Source organism: Podarcis pityusensis, assembly GCF_964106645.2.
Source record: "Podarcis pityusensis genome assembly, chromosome: 4".
Lineage (NCBI taxonomy): Eukaryota > Metazoa > Chordata > Lepidosauria > Squamata > Lacertidae > Podarcis > Podarcis pityusensis.
Window position 1 is genome coordinate 68,031,132 of NC_138027.1, and position 16,236 is coordinate 68,047,367.

General features: G+C 40.6%; 1 protein-coding gene across 4 annotated transcripts in view; it reads right to left on the reverse strand.

Moving 5' to 3' along the window:
• Positions 1-16,236, reverse strand: part of FRMPD4 (FERM and PDZ domain containing 4) — a 203,489-nt gene that overhangs the window by 50,385 nt on the left and 136,868 nt on the right. For all 4 annotated transcript variants that reach the window (XM_081001279.1, XM_081001280.1, XM_081001281.1 and 1 more), the window contains exons 3-4: positions 7,034-7,194; positions 5,377-5,479 (exon numbers count right to left, since the gene is read on the reverse strand). In XM_081001279.1, coding sequence (XP_080857405.1) covers positions 5,377-5,479; positions 7,034-7,194 — 264 coding nt within the window. The remainder of the gene's footprint in view (positions 1-5,376; positions 5,480-7,033; positions 7,195-16,236) is intronic.

Sequence of the window (16,236 nt, forward strand, 5' to 3'; positions counted from 1 at the left end):
AGCAACAAGCACCATTAGTGTCAAATAAATCCATGTTTATGATTCAAATGCAGACTCCAGGTTCTTTAATTGTTTGGGAAAACAACACAGAGAACCATAGGGATATATGCTAAACAATGTGACAATTTGTTTTAGAGGAGTGTTACTCACTTTTCTCATGTATGATATAAAACTGACAGCACAGAGATTCAAATGAGAAATCAAAATGTTCTCAACTGTGCCACATTAGCAATTAGAATATGTTGCGGCAAACTGGGAAAAATTGAAAACTTTCTTAAAACAGTAAATTAGTCTCAGAGAGACCATTTCAGTTTCTCCCAGCAAAAAGTACTCATCCAATGATTGGTCTATAAAACATTAAGAACACTACCTTTCTTAGGGAACCAACAGGCTTGAACCAGGAACTCTGTCAGTGAGAGTCAAGTGTTTTACTCCCTGTGCCAATGGGCAGCTCTCAGGTAAGAGGAACTTTTGGACTCATTTTGCTGCTATAAAGTACTATCCAGATAATGGCCAGAAAGATGTACTGCAGCCTATCAGCCCAGGCCACGTGGACCCAGGAGCCAATAGGGGACCAGCTAGTCTTATATAATTGCTGCCTCCTCAGGAAAAAATCAGACAGAGTAGCTGCTTCCCTTCCACTGCAATGCTGCCTTTGGAATATCAGCCACCTGTCTGCCTGTACTATACAGGGTAGACAGAGGTTAGATTGGAATCTACGAGTAGATTACGGGATTATTTTTGTAGATCTGACAGGCTGACTCCTGTAGTAACTCAGATAAAGGCCTGTACTTGAATATACAGCTCATCCAACTAGCACCTGGCATCATTCTTGAGCCATTATTTTGGACCTAGCTCCACCCCTCAAACTGCTAATATGCCCATAATAGCCATAAAGTCTGAAGCTTAAGCCAGATAAGGCAGATTTAGCTTTAAGTCCCCTAGCATCACAAATTTGTGGATCTCTAACTTCATTCCATCACCTCCAACAGGTCTGTCAGCCAAGTCCCCTTGGCCATTAGGTGGATGCTACACCTAACGGTCAGGGGTATCTTTACCCTTTTACACCTAATGAGTGCAGGATACTGAGTAGTAGCCTCAGCTGTCCCTGGAATACAGCAGCAGGAGCACATAGTCAAGCACTGTTTGCTCAGGATATTTGTGCAAGGAAAAACATTCACAAAAGACAGAAAGGATAAGTGGTCACAATATCTTTGCGTATATTACATTATAGGATTTGGCAGCTGGTTTCAATGCTGGCTGCAGGTCTCAACCAAGCCTGTGGTTTCCTATCTACAAGAGGGGAGTTTGTCGTAGAAGGAACTGCTGAACTGGTCAGAGCAGCTTGTTTGCCAGGCTAATATGCCATAGGTGGACCTGTAAGCACACTCTATTTACATGAATGAAGAGCAGGCCATGTTGCCAGAGAGATAAATGGGTGGGCCTTCCCCTTTCTCACCTGGTCAAGTGTTAAATCAACCTAGAGGCAGAAGAACTAGCCAGGGCTAGTCCCTAGATGAGGTTGTCTGGGGCTGGAAGGTGGAAACAGAGAGGCTTGATTTTATCTCTGTGCTAAAATGATAGCTATGACTTTGCAAACCCACCTGGAAGCCTTCTGGGGAGGCAGGATCTGTTGGAGTGTTATTGCAGAGAGCCCTTCCATCTAATGCTCAAGGGCTGCCACCTGTCCTGTACAATACAGGATTGTCCCATATTTCAATGTAAAATGCTGCATCCTGTATTGATACAGTTTTGTCCTATATTTTGGGTCTTCTCTCTCTCTCTCTCTCTCTCTCTCTCTCTCTCTCTCTCTCTCTCCCCTCCCAAGTTAGGGATCCTCTCCAAATGCACGTGTTTGCAAGGGTGCAGGAAAGGTCCTGTATTTAAGCTCTGGGTAGCCAAGCACAGACAGATTTACCAATTCATGTGTATGTGTGCGCACGACAAATTCCAGAGGGGCCATCCTGTTAGGCTGCAATAGACTCTAACAGATTGCTTTGAAGTCACTTTAGTACCAGATTGAAAACAAAAACAAAAACCCAACTGACTTGTCCTTTATCTTGCCAGAACGAAGGTGGAAATCCTAGTTCAAGCTGTATATCTGTGTAAATGAAGCCATATATCCTACAGACACCACAGTTGCCACTGACCTTCATTCCAAAGAAACCAAACCTGGGTAAGTGCTCAAACCCCTGAAGCCTCTCATTGCTTGGAGATGAGGGTGTGTGCAACAATACAAACTGAAAATCATACCTCACTCTTGGCGATTAAAGGCATAAAATTCCCTTCAGTCATTATTTGTATTGTACACTTTGCAGCATGCTCGACATGGAATAAATGGAGCATTTTTCTGGGGGGGAATGCAGAAGTCTGCTATGGTGTGTGTTGATACATACATACATACATACATACATACATATTTAAAATCACTCTAATTCCAAACTATACTGTGATTAACTTTAAGACACCAGAACAGGCACCACCAGCATAATAAAATCAGTAGCAGCTGCTGCTACGTAGCAACACAGCAGGTTCTTTAAATAGACCTCAGCTGCTTGGCATGCACGTTACCAACTCTCCTTCTGCAGTTTAATAATATAGTAAGAATTGAGCTTGGCTTTTAGAAGCAACTTATTCCCTGTTTCTTTGCTTGTAAAAGAAGCACCTCTGCCCCTCTTGTAAAGCACAAGTCTGGTTTACAGATACTGATATAAGCAAGCCGTTTTCTTATTTTTTGTCCATGGGAGGATCATTCACCTGGGGGAAAAGAAACTCAGCAGAGCAAAACGCAAGAAGAAGGGCAGTTCAGTGTGCCAAGGAATAATGAGAGCTTACCGATGCAAACTATACTATAACACTATCTGAGCAACTGGGCTTCAAAAGGCGACGAACACTCTAATTAAGCATGGTCAGCATAGCAGGAGCCCAGTAAAATGAGAAATGTGGATGAACCACAGTTCATTATTTTTTAATGAATCTACTTGGTAGTCTCTAGACCTTTAACTTCACGTTCTTCCAGAGAGAGTTTTCCTACAAGAAGGCTGATCAACATGAACCGTGATAGACTCTCAGTCAAAATTCCTACCGCAAGGCAGGAGTCAAAATGCACACATTCAAAAATATCACTTCAGATACACATTTGGACTACAGCTGGAGGATCACATTTGTAAATCTTTTGGGTCCAAAAACTACTTGCCTGTAGACACCTAAGGACAAGAGTTCCTGACCAGATGCTTCAGTGACATGCCGCTTTTCTATGATTTTTTTTAACCTGTTAAGCAGTAAATAATGTAATCATGTAATAGCCAGCAAATAGCCAATTATATGTAGAGTGGATATATATAAGACGAAGCATTAGAGGAGAGCTATTATGTTATTGGCTCGGTATGCCAAACATTTAGAAAACTGCAAACACTTTGCACCTCCCCGGTTTTGCTTACTGCTACACTGCCAGAAGCTAAGCTATGGTTTCACTTAGTGATACATACAAACCTGGGCCCTGTGGTGTGTCTACCCCAAACCCTGGTTAAAACTCATGGTTTGTTTAGGGAAAGACAAACCATGAGCCCAGGTTTGCATGTAACATTAAGCCAAACCATGGCTTAGCTTCCAGTAGCAAAGCAGCAGCAGGGGAGGAGTGCAGTAGCCCTGGTTTTCTAAATGTGCACCAACATGTTTGCTCATTCATATTAAGCCATAGTTTGGTTTAGTATTACTTGCCAACCAGGCCATAGTTTCATTTTGTTAACTTTCATTATTTTGTGCAGAAAAATCATACCCCTTGGATTCATGTATCTTTCAAGTTAATTTTTTAGAGAGAACTGTGGATGCAGGAATGGGGGAAGGAAGGGAAGCCCAATTTCTGAATACATAAAAGTACCCAAATCATTTATAATCTTGGGCTATGTTGCCTCACAGAAGGGATGCCTCATCACATTGTCACCATGGATTACTTTTTGCCATAATGTGGTGATTGTACTGTACTTTTCCTAATCATTCCAGATGTCCCCATTGAGACGATAGTAAGCTCTTTATGTGGAATGAAGTATTATGTAACTGTAATACAGCTCACTGAAACTCATTAAAGGGAAGACAACTGCTGTCAAAAGTCCCAGCGGCAGGCAGACACAGGAAAGAAAGGGTAGCATTCTACAGTAAGGACATCACCATCGCAGTATTCCTCCAAGAATTCAGTACCACTTACAGGATCCATTTACAGTTGCCTGACTAAATTGGTATCAAAGGGGTTACACGCAGAATTAGCCCTGGAAAATGCATGGCTCATCTAGGATTCTAGAATGACAGAAGTTTGCTTAAAAGACCTACAATCAGCTGCCTGAATTCGCCTGCAGGAAACTGCATATAGTCCAGGATTGCATACACTCCCTGCAACCATTGCTTTGAAGCATAAAAAGAATCTGATGCCTAGGATGGAGTACAGACTCCTGAGACTCTCTGCTTTCATTTAAAAACCGAATGTCTCCAGTTCTTATGGAGGCAGAGAAAATCATGGAAGTCACAACAGGACAAAGTAGAAATTCCGAGGGGGGTTCTGCTCACAGCAAAACTCCTTGTTCTTCCTTCATAATCTCATATTCCTTGAAGCTGGCCTCAGTAAGTTCCCAGTTTCCATGGCTCTCTTTCTTATAATCCTTCTGTCTTTGTCAAGATGATTCTAATACACAAGTACATATAACTAACTATTAATTTCATACTTGTCACCTGCCAAGCTGTTTCACTAGTAATTTGTTCAAGTCGACAGCTTTTGTGTCTGCCATAGTCAGACTGTTAACCTGTATAAAATCCCTGCTTGTCACAGGTGGTCTTGGGGAGTAAAAAAAAGAAAACACATTTCAAAAGCCATAGATAGCTTTTAAACATATTTTCTTTTCACAGACTACAGTTTTTCATCTTTTCCTAACATCACCAACACTTGGGCAACCTAATTCCAATATATGTAGAATAGGAACAATGAATGTACCACATACAGCCATATACGATATTTGAAAGCTTCTTCCCCACACAGAGTTACAGTTCCCATAGTGGTTTAATAATCCATCCATCTGGGAAATACAGCTCTTTGAAGGAAATATGGGTCTCTGAACAACTTTTAGCACCCATAAGAAACTACAGTTCTCGGGATTATTTGAGGGAACACATGACTTTTGAAAGCAGTATAAAAGCTGAATTTGTAGCTCAGGTTTGAGTTTGAGGGTAGGGTTGGCTTTCTGTCTTGTGGCTTATAGTTAAACCAATAAAATTATTACCTACCTATTAATACTACTAATACTGAATGCAAAAGTGAAATGGTGTTTATCAAACCACAGCTTGCTAGAGTAGTTTATTACTCAAAATAAAACAAAAACAAACAACTACCTGACGAGGTCGATGACTCTCTCCCTTGGAGCAGTGTTGACAGGCTCATCATTAATCATTATGATCTGATCTCCTGGTATAAGTTTTCCTTCGGAGGGACCCCCTATAAACATATGACATTCAAGCACAGATTATACATCATTTCAAATGTACCAATAAAACGTCTCTGTTAGGCAGATAGTAGATATTCATTATATATTACTATGATGGAAATGTGAAGTACCTTCTACATCCAGATCATCGTTGTTGAAGGCTAGTTTTAATCATTCAAAAATATTAATTCACTTTGCTTTTAAATTGCCCTACATGAAAAACAGATCCCCGGGTGGCTTACAAAATATTATATAAAACAGAACCCAATCTCAACAACAGACACAATACAGTTCTGTTGACTCTATCATAAAACTGTAACACCACCAACAAGCAAGTGAGAAAATGGTTTTTTAAAAAACATCATTTCAATAGATTCAGCAGCAGTACATCATAACAATAAGATAATAATCAAAATGATAAATTTCCACCAAAAGATTGGGTGAACAGACATGTATTTAACTAGATGCTGCAAATCTAGAAGTACAAGGGCCAGCCACAGCACTGCAGGGAGGGAATTCCACATTTGGGGATCCACTAAGGAGAAGGTCCTATTTCACTTCAACACACAGTGAGCTACACTCACTAGTGGGATACCCAAAAGGACCATCTCTACAGATCTCTGGGCTGGCTCAGCTGATATAGGAGGTGGCACTCCTTCAAGCATTTTGCGCTGGAGATATCAAATATCAGTGGGAAAGCAATGATATCTGCCCGTCCACGTGAGATGTATAGATATACAATCAAAACTTGCTGACAGATCAAATAATTGTACCAATAGTAGTTTTAGTATCAATTTCAGCTTCTTATTTCAGACTTCTGAAATTCCCTCCTGGCACATGAAGCAGGGATAACGCAGGGATGGGCAGAAGCTAGACCAGGGTCTACTGGTAGATCACTGGGTGATTTGCAGTAGATTATCAAACATTTCTGACTTCCAAGTAACAGCAACATTAGTATTTTTTTACTTTTCAAATTAGCCTGCTAAAATGAAGAAACAAGGCAAAAATGGGAATGGATTATGAGCTTTGTTCAGGTCCTGAAAGCAGAAATTCCTGAGCTCTTTCTTAATTCCAAGTGTATGTCCATATTGCATTTGTACTTGATTCTAGCAGGTTGACCTAGGGGTTCTAAGGGTGGGAGGAAGAACCGAAGTAGTTCCTGGTTAGGCTCTGCCTAACCACAGATAACCATCTACCCTTGCACACTTCCCAGAAGTATGGTCCTTGTGCTTTAAGAACCATCCAAGATATCCCAGATCCTGGGATACTGAGTAGGTAAAGCAGGCCAGGTCTGTGAGATGCTGCTCTCCATTATTAAGTGACAGCCACAGTGGAGGAATGATTGATAGTAATGTGCCACCTGCTAATTAATTTAAGATGAGGGAAAGAGCCAACCTAGTCACCAATATAAGCTTTAATGTTGATTATGGCTGTACATTAGAAGGATTCACAGCAGAAAGCAGAAATGTTGAAATCATAATGCAGTCAGTTACACACAATAATCAGATCCATTCTTCTGCTAGGTCATAAGTTTTAGAATAACTCAAACATAGAAGGAACCATACCTGGTGTGACAGAGCGCACCACCACAGGCTTTTCACTGCCAGCCACAAAACCAAATCCCAGCACTGGATCTCGCCTCATTTCCACTTTCCGAGGGGCTGGAGGTGTGATTTGGCAGCTGTCTAATCGTGGGTCATCAAAAGGGGCAGACTGCGTTATGTGACTAAGGGGAAAAGAAACATAAAATATATATGTTTGTTATCTGTTAAAGGTTACTTACCTAGGTGACAGAGTGATATGGTGATAAAAACTGAGGACAAAGTCATATTACTTTAAAATTCATCATCTTATGTTGGAGAAATGAGGAATAAAACTTCAAATCTACATAAAACATCCTAAGTACATATCAGCAGAACACTCATAATTGGGTTCACCTTGTGCCTTCTTGGTGTTTACACAATACATGCAAGTCCAGTCAAAGTGTTCCAGAGAGTAATAACAGCAGTAAAGTTACACTTCAGTACATCAGCATGGACACTTTCTTACCTAGTAAATAACACACAGGGGGACTAGCAGATACAGCACTGGTAAATTTAATTCAAATTTTGTCTCCTAAACCAAGGTTTGGAGGCTGCGGTGGAGTGGATGGCAGTGGGGTGGATGAAGGTGAATAGTGAAGGGGAAAACTGAATTCAGACAAGTTGGAGAAGAAGGATGCTGAGATCCTGAGTAGGGTTAATTTAGCTGTGATACAGTGAACTTAGAAAGCTGCCTTTTACTGATTCAGACTATAGGTGATGGTAACTCCATCTGATCAGAAAGTTCTTGGAAGTGATTTGGCAATGATTCTAGAAAATAGGCTATTATAAAATGTAGGTATTATAAAGAGCATTCATAATAGACACCAGCTATGTGTGAGAAGATGTTCAGGAGCAGTCACATCAATGGCATTCCACCCATCAGCCAGGGAACTCCCCAGAGCTATCTGGAAGCCATCTGGATCAGTCAACTTCCAGGTGTGGAATATTCCTATATGTCAACAGAATGTTACCTGCCCATGACAAGGAGACAGTTGTAAAATCTCCCACTTTCAGGTCACCCTCTCTTCTTGCCTGGCTAACAAAACCAAATCCAAAGTGTGTCAGCATGAATACTGACATTCCCCAGGACTAAACGTGGGGTTGATCAGCACCATGCCCAAGGCAGCAATCTGTCCAGCTCACCCAACACAAATTACAAACATTTAGCCAGACAGGAAACCTGGAAAGAGCGATAGATGGACTTCTCATAGACTACCACAACCCCCTCCAAAACCCTATATCCTACCCTGATTTAAATTTTCTATTGTTAAATTTGTATAGTATTTAGATCTCTTTTCAAAGTCAACTTAGACCTTCCTGTTAAAGTATTAAAACCAGGAGGAATAAAATAGGAACACTGGAATAATGTGTTTGTTATGTATTTATCTCTCTACCTACAAACTAACATCACACAACAAACCATTAGTATTTGGCAGTCAAATAAGTACTGTGAAGTTAACATCTTCTGATCATTTAAGGAAAATGCCTACAGGGTGTAAAGCAAAGCAAAGCGAATTATCATGAGGACTCTTGTATGAATACTTTGTCTGCTCAGTCAGCTAAAAAAATATTCATTTCTAAAAGTCAACTTCCCCTTTCCACAATTCTGCATTTATAATCTTTCTTTTCTGCCCTTTCTCTAGGAAGCTCAAGGTGGTGTAGATATGGAGTCGTCAGACAGTCTTACATCAAGGCAACAAATAGGCCCAGACTAGATTACATTCAAAATGGCTGCTTCGTTGTCAGGTGCCTCTCATGCCCTGGTTCCTGTATTTTCATCCTTACAGTGTTTTACTCAATATATATACTCAATATATAGGCTATATGACAACCACATCAGGTGAATGGGAAACTTCGCATCAAAGCAAGGGGAGGGGAATTCTGATTTTTTTCCCCTTTTCTGACAAAGTGTCAATTCTATTTGTTCATAAGCTTCTTCAGCGATTAAATCCTCTGAAGTTAGGTCATTTTATAGCGCTCTATAAGTAGAAGCCATCTGGATGAGCATATGGTAGAAATGTAATTAGAAAGGGGTGGGGAAAAGGATCTGTTTTTTGTTTTTTATATAAAGTCCATTTTCTTTTTTAAAATAAAGTCACATACAGCTTTTACATAAAATTGATCTTGGTCAAATCAATCATATACAAACATGCCAAAGGCTGCCTTGCCTTCCTCATACAAAATGTAGAACATCTAGACGTAAACACAAGAAAGCAGAAATACATCTACAAACCTGAACAGAGAAATGGTGCATTATGACTTATAACTGGGGACTTTGGTATTTGTTTTTTTCTATATTGCAATTTCCCAGATACTTCTGAACCCCACATCAATGTAACTCATCTCTCTCTGGTGTATACTAGTGAAGTTGTTGTAGGGTGCCCAAGGCTGACGGAAGAACTCTTCAGTGAGTGAAGAGGTCCTTACGAAAGTAGGAATCTCCTCCTGTGAGTGGGAACGCCTTCCGTTACATCTCACACATTTTTTTTTGTATGGAAGCCACCCTGGCAAATTTAATTTGAAGGTTGGGATAAAAAATCCATTTAAACTTGAAGTTTCTATTCACAGAATGAAAATGTTGGACGCAGGCAATTATGTCGCCGAGTCAGCACACTTAGTAATCACTCTGAAAGGGCATCAAGGGAATCACTCTTAAGTTGTACAGGTGTACATGGGCATGTCCAGATCATATCACATCATGCATTGCATATGTAGTACATACCTTCATGTGGAGTATTACTAAATTTGAAATTGTGTGAACACAAGCCTTTGAGGATTTTTCTCTATTCACATTACTGCTGGTATGTGCTTATGCCATCTTCCTACGTTATTAGTCAACAAACTTATGCTTTAGAAAAGAAATGGGCCTGAGAAGAAAGAGACTGAGAGCTATTTTTTCACCTCATAAAAATGCATCGGTGAACCCGGTTGCAGAGTCTTAATGAAATGCAGTTTACAAGATAAAGCAGAGTAAAGTGGGCTGGAGAAGTGAAAACACATGGTAAATTAATTGAGGTTGAAGGGCTCTGTACTAAAGTGGAATGAACAATTCTTGTTAGTTGTGTCTGTGACAGGTTTCATTCTAAGGGGAATGACAGCGACACATCTGCTTAAATTGAACCTCAGTCTACAAACAGAACTCCAATATGCCTTCAGGTCATGTTCTTAAGCTTTTCTCCATCATGAAGAATAAGGCACTGATGTGCCTAATCTATCATGAAAAAACACTGGTAAGCCCAGCAAAACTGATATACATGCATATAGACATGTGTGTTTGTGTGGTCTAGACATTAGAAGACTAGAGTACACAGTACTCAAATGCTTCTGAATGAAAGTTCCCAAACCAGTAGCATGTAATCAGAATGCTCTTAAAACATTTTTGCAGCAATCCCAGGCAAATTTACTCACTAGTCACTTTAGCGACAAGAGAAGAGACGATTATCACACTTGACATTGCATTTTTAAAAACCTGAACTTTGTCTACATGCAGACTGCCTCAGCTGTGGGAGGGGCTGGTATTAATGAGAACAGTGGGGAATTCTCCCTCCCCAAAGCTTCCGAAGAGAGGTTCTTCTCAGGCCTGCTCTGAAATGTCTAGTGCAGTTTGGCTCTTAGATTGCTGTCAACAGAAAATCTAAACAGTTGTAATAAAGTAACTCTTATTTATTCCTCTCCTTAATGTCCATTCGCATATAAATTAAGTGCAGAGATAAACTCCAATAATAAATACATCTTGTATATTTAACAAGACACAGAGATCACTGTGCTTAAAGACCTTTGCAAACATTAGCTCAGCAAATCTATAGGACAGGCCAGTATCTCCATATGAGGAGTTGCTTTAATGGATTTTGAAATGTATGCATTGCCTTCTTATTAATTTATGTTTCAACTATTGAGATACTGGAGGCTGATTGTTTATGATTTTATGCATTGCAATATTTTTGTCAGTTTGATGTAAACTACCTTGAGCATATATGGGAAGGGGATATGCAAATAAAACTGGTGTTTGCATTATCAGATGGGATGCGGGTGGCGCTGTGGGTTAAACCACAGAGCCTAGGACTTGCCGATCAAAAGGTTGGCAGTTCAAACCCCCACGACAGGGTGAGATCCCATTGCTCAGTCCCTGCTCCTGCCAACCTAGCAGTTCGAAAGCATGTCAAAGTGCAAGTAGATAAATAGGAACCGCTCTGGCGGGAAGGTAAACGGGGTTTCCGTGAGCTGCTCTGATTCGCCAGAAGCGGCTTAGTCATGCTAGCCACATGACCCGGAAGATGATCCTTCAGCCAATAAAGCGAGATGAGCGCCGCAACCCCAGAGTCGGCCATGACTGGACCTAATGGTCAGGGGTCCCTTTACCTTTTGCATTATCAGAAGAGCGGGGATAATGGCTTGCCTAAGTGAGTTCACTGGTAAGCTTAGACCAGGGGTAGGCAAACTAGGGCGCGTGGGCTGGATGCAGCCCAATCGCCTTCTCAATCTGGCCCGTGGACGGTCCGGGAATCAGCATGTTTTTACATGAGTAGAATGTGTCCTTTTACTTAAAATGCATCTCTGTGTTATTTGTGGGGCATAGGAATTCGTTCATCCCCCCCCACAAGGTCTGAGGGACGGTGGACCGGCCCACGGCTGAAAAAGGTTGCTGACCCCTGGCTTAGACCCTTCTCTGTGTGTGTTTGTGTACACATGCATGTAACTGCTATGCAACTGAGGTTTCCAGCTTAGAATGTGAAAGGGAAAAGTCCAGTGACATGCAAATAGGTGACCACACTCATTCATGCAAAGAGGCTTGTTGGACTGTAACCGTGTAAATGGCTTGGATATACTGTACTGTGAAATGTCAGGAAATTACTATAGCCAATGCTGCTGTTTAGGCTCCAGATGTTACTTGTGTATAACTTACTTCCCCTCCAGCCAGTTTTCCTTCTTTCCACTCCTTCCCTAACAGTTACTTCAAAATAATTGAACTGGAAGTAATGTGACATTTGGATCTTGACATTTACATTTGGGGTAATCAAGGAAGCATTGCAACTCCTTAATGAAACAAACAAAACAAGAAATGAGAGTAAGATAATTCAAGTTATTTCAGGGTTTGGGTTGAGTTCTTTTTTTAAAAACAAAACAAAACCAACTTCTAGAACAAAATATGCTACCCAACTGTTTTCCATTAAAATTGTGAAGCCTTCTCTTCCAACCTTTCTCAAAGTCAAAAGCAAATGGTTTTATTATATTGCATTTGGCAGAGAGCCACATTTCAGAGCTGGGAAAATCCTAAATAGACTGCATCAATTTTTGTTACGGGCTGTGACAATGATTTTTTGAGAATTATATTCCACTGGAGTCATCTGTACTGAGTAAACTTTTGAACACTCAAGACTGGGAAGTCTAAAGTTCCAAATGTCTTTAAAATGTCATAAGTCCTGTGGATATGTAATGGCGAGAAACATCAGATCCTGAGGTGGAATGGGAGGAGCCCAGAGAATTGGAACTAGGTGACCTTGGGGAAGGTCCTAGCAGGATGAAGGAGGTGAGTCTGTAGAGGTGTTCAGTAGTCCAGGGAGTGGAGAGCTGGATGCAGGAGAGGGACCAAGAAGGTTAGCAGAGGAATGTCGTTTTCCTGTGACATTGGAGACCTCCTGCCAATGAGAAATCTCCTCCTTTGGAGGAGGCAACTGAGAGTAAAACTGATGAGCTGGTGCCACCTTTGCCTCTGTATCCAAGGACACAGAAACACCAGTGCTGGCATGAACAAACTTTGCAAACCCAGGCCACTTGAGGTATGCCCATTTGGTTGCCCAGTCCTGGGACAATGGTCACTTGTCATGCTAAATGCTGTGCCCACCCTATCTTTTAAAAGAAAAGTACTGGGGTGTGTCACTTGTTGGATCTGTGTCTTAGTTTGCTCTTAGCCATGCATCTCTACCTCTTCTGCACTTGTTGCCCTGTGGAAACTGAGCTTTGCCTACGTACTGTTTTGATTAATGCATTAGGGCTTTTGGAAGCCGAGTCCAATTCTTCATCCAGCACTGAGGGCCAGGACACAAAAGAATAAAATGAAATAATATAATTCTGATGGAATATGCACAAGATTTATGTATATTAACTTGTAGATTTTTGAATTGCATTTGGTGAAGTCCAAATGAAAATGAACAGCATAATTGGCAGAACAACACTTTTAATTAATAGTGACATATTTAAGTTGCTCAAGTTAAATAACATATTAATATCAGGAAATCTAATGATTTATTAATCCCCAATTAAATTAGCATGCCTCCTTATTAACCCTAATTTAACAGAAACTTTCTAATGTAATTGATCATGGTCACCACCAAATGCATGTCATTTACTGAATTCAATCATAACTTTGTGATAAAATATTTCTCAGAATTAGGGCCTCAAATCCAGAGTTCTTTAGCATTGGTTCATTGTACTTCAGCAAAAAGTAGGAGATAGGAAAGACCTATTCCATGAGCAGAAATCTATTCATGGTAGTTAGGATCAAAGCCAGAAAGTTTTGCTGTCATTTCCTCCTTCTGTGATGGCCAAATTACTTGTGATGCTAAACATGTCAGCTTAAAAAAAACAAAAAACCCAGCAACTGGGAATTGATTTTCAATTGGCACTGCAGCATTGGGGGGGGGGGTGGGGGTTAAACCCTTCTCTCCCCAGCTACAATGCAGATGAAAATTCTTATTCTGTGCTGCCTCCAATGAAATTATTATATAGTTGCAATTTAATTGTGTTATCAATAAATAATCTGTGACCTTGAGAGTACCCACGTGTAACTCATTGCTTCATTTGTAATCCCAGGTATAAGACTTTATACCTGTGACTTTATGCTAAGTCAAAGGATCTCTTAGCAACTAGGACCTTAAAACTTGCCTTACTGAGAAAATCCTGCAAACTTATCACTTAAGCAACTGTGCTTATCACCGTGAATAATGAGCCCACAGTTCCATCGCATGCAGCCCTTAAATTGTTATTCACAAAAGTAGGATTTTCTTCCTTTCCTGCATATTGACAAAAGGTTTAAAGCACAATCCATTCAAAGATAACCAAAATACACTGAAGTTGAGGTGCTGTTTTTTGTAGTTCCTACTTAAACTCTTCTGCATAGAAAAAAGGGAAAAGGCTACCATATGAGACCTAAACTCAAGTTACTAAGTAGAAGAATTGTTGCCTCAGCACAAATCTATACAAAGATGGGCCTCAGTAACCAAGGTAACAAGCCAAACAAGTTCATGTAAACTTAGTATATAAATAAGGCAAACCTTTTGAATTTAGAAAAACAAACAGTAGTTAATAAAATACGCAAAACACACTTTCATCAAGGCAGGCAGAAGATATGATTACATTGGTTTAAGAAGCTATCCCTCCCCCCCCCCCACAGTCTAGTTTATAAGCCAAACAAATTGAATAAAAAGTGAACCTGGAAGATAAAACCAGTATATTTAAACACACTTTTGCCAGCTCAGAGATTTCACTCTGTCACAGAATCCATAAATTTAGTTGGACAGTAATATCATTTTATGAAGCCGCATTTCATTTCATTTTCTTTTGTGAAAACCTTGACAAAATATTTGACAAAGAGAAGAACAGATTTTGCTTTCTCATTTCCATAGAAACTACGGCCCCCAGGAATTAGCAGAATCCTTTTCGTCTTCAGACCACAAACTTGTCAGAAATGAAAAAAAAAAAAAGCATATCCCAAGCTGGCCTGAGAACTGGAGTAGGCAAACTGGGCAGTAGTAGGCTAAATGTTTTTACCCTTGCTTTGGAGCCCAGTTTGCATTAAAAGAAGCATTTTGAGTGCATGACATAAGTAGGGCTTGCCAGTTGACCAGAAAAAACAACTGTATAAGATGTAGCACACCATCACTTCCAGAAAATGCTGCCTCCTAAATCTGTAAGGTCAAATGACTGAGTAGATGTGTGTTCAAGTGCAGACTCAACAAAATCAGAAGCAGCTTATGCAGTACAGACACAGGGAAATGAGCCTTTGGGGGGGGGGGGGCTTCTTGGCAACCTGTTCATTGTTGTTGTTTTATTATTGTTACACTTATTAATTGCCTTGTAAACCACCATTGCAAGGCAAGTTACACATAAAAAAGTTAAAAACATTAAAAACCACAAGTGCATTTAAAACAAGATGAAAGCCCTAACACATGGAAACATGTGGTAAATACTGGTTTAGCCAGCTGGGGAAGCTTGTCAGGATAGTGGGTACCTGTCGTATCTCGACAGGAATGCTATTCCACAGAACTGGGGCAGCCACTCTAAAAGCCCTGCTACAAGTTACTGTGGAGTTGGTTTCTGAGATCTTTGGAAGGAGGATTCTTCCGCAGTCTGCAGCAATCTACTGGGTGTATAAGGGATTAGGCCAGGCTTCCTCAACCTCAGCCCTCCAGATGTTTTTGAGACTACAATTCCCATCATCCCTGGCCACTGGTCTTGCTAGCTAGGGATTGTGGGAATTGTAGGCAAAAAACATATGGAGGGCCAAGGCACAGGAAGCCTGGATTAGGCATTCTGCTTATTGAACATTCATTCTGCTTCCTTTGCAGGGAGGTTAAATAGCCATCTGTTTCTGTCCCGTAACCTGAATCTCATCCAAACTGGGGCTGATGGATGTTCCGCCAGAATTTATTGACATATCTTTAAACTTGAAAGTGTAAATAAGGGGGGGGGGATACATTGAATGCCCCCTTTAGAAGTATGCCATCTTCTTATAGCAAAAAAAGGTCTGATCTTTTGAGGGAAGTGGGGTTGTTGCACAAGACCTCCCAATCAATTATTGTGCAACCAGAATTTGTCAGTATGTGATTTTTACCTCAAAATAGCAACCGCCTGGAAGTGCCTTAAGTCCCTAGTCACATGCATTCTTTATAACGGGCTGAAGTGTCATCCTCATTTGCTTTTGGTGCTCTCAGGTTGCATCAGCTACTTTTGCCTACTGAGTTCTCTCCTTCCTTAATCCTTCCGGCCATTTCAACAATACCAATGTAATCTTCAGGTGAAATGAAAACAGTCCTAGCCATGCTGAAAGCACTTAATTTGCTTTCCAAATCATGATGCAAATGCTTTCTTCCCCTTCCTGGGGGTTGGACGAGCAGGGCAAGGAGAGAAGCAGAAGGAAGAACAATTAATCCTTTCTGTCAGTATAAGAGTGTGCAGCAATGTTTTGA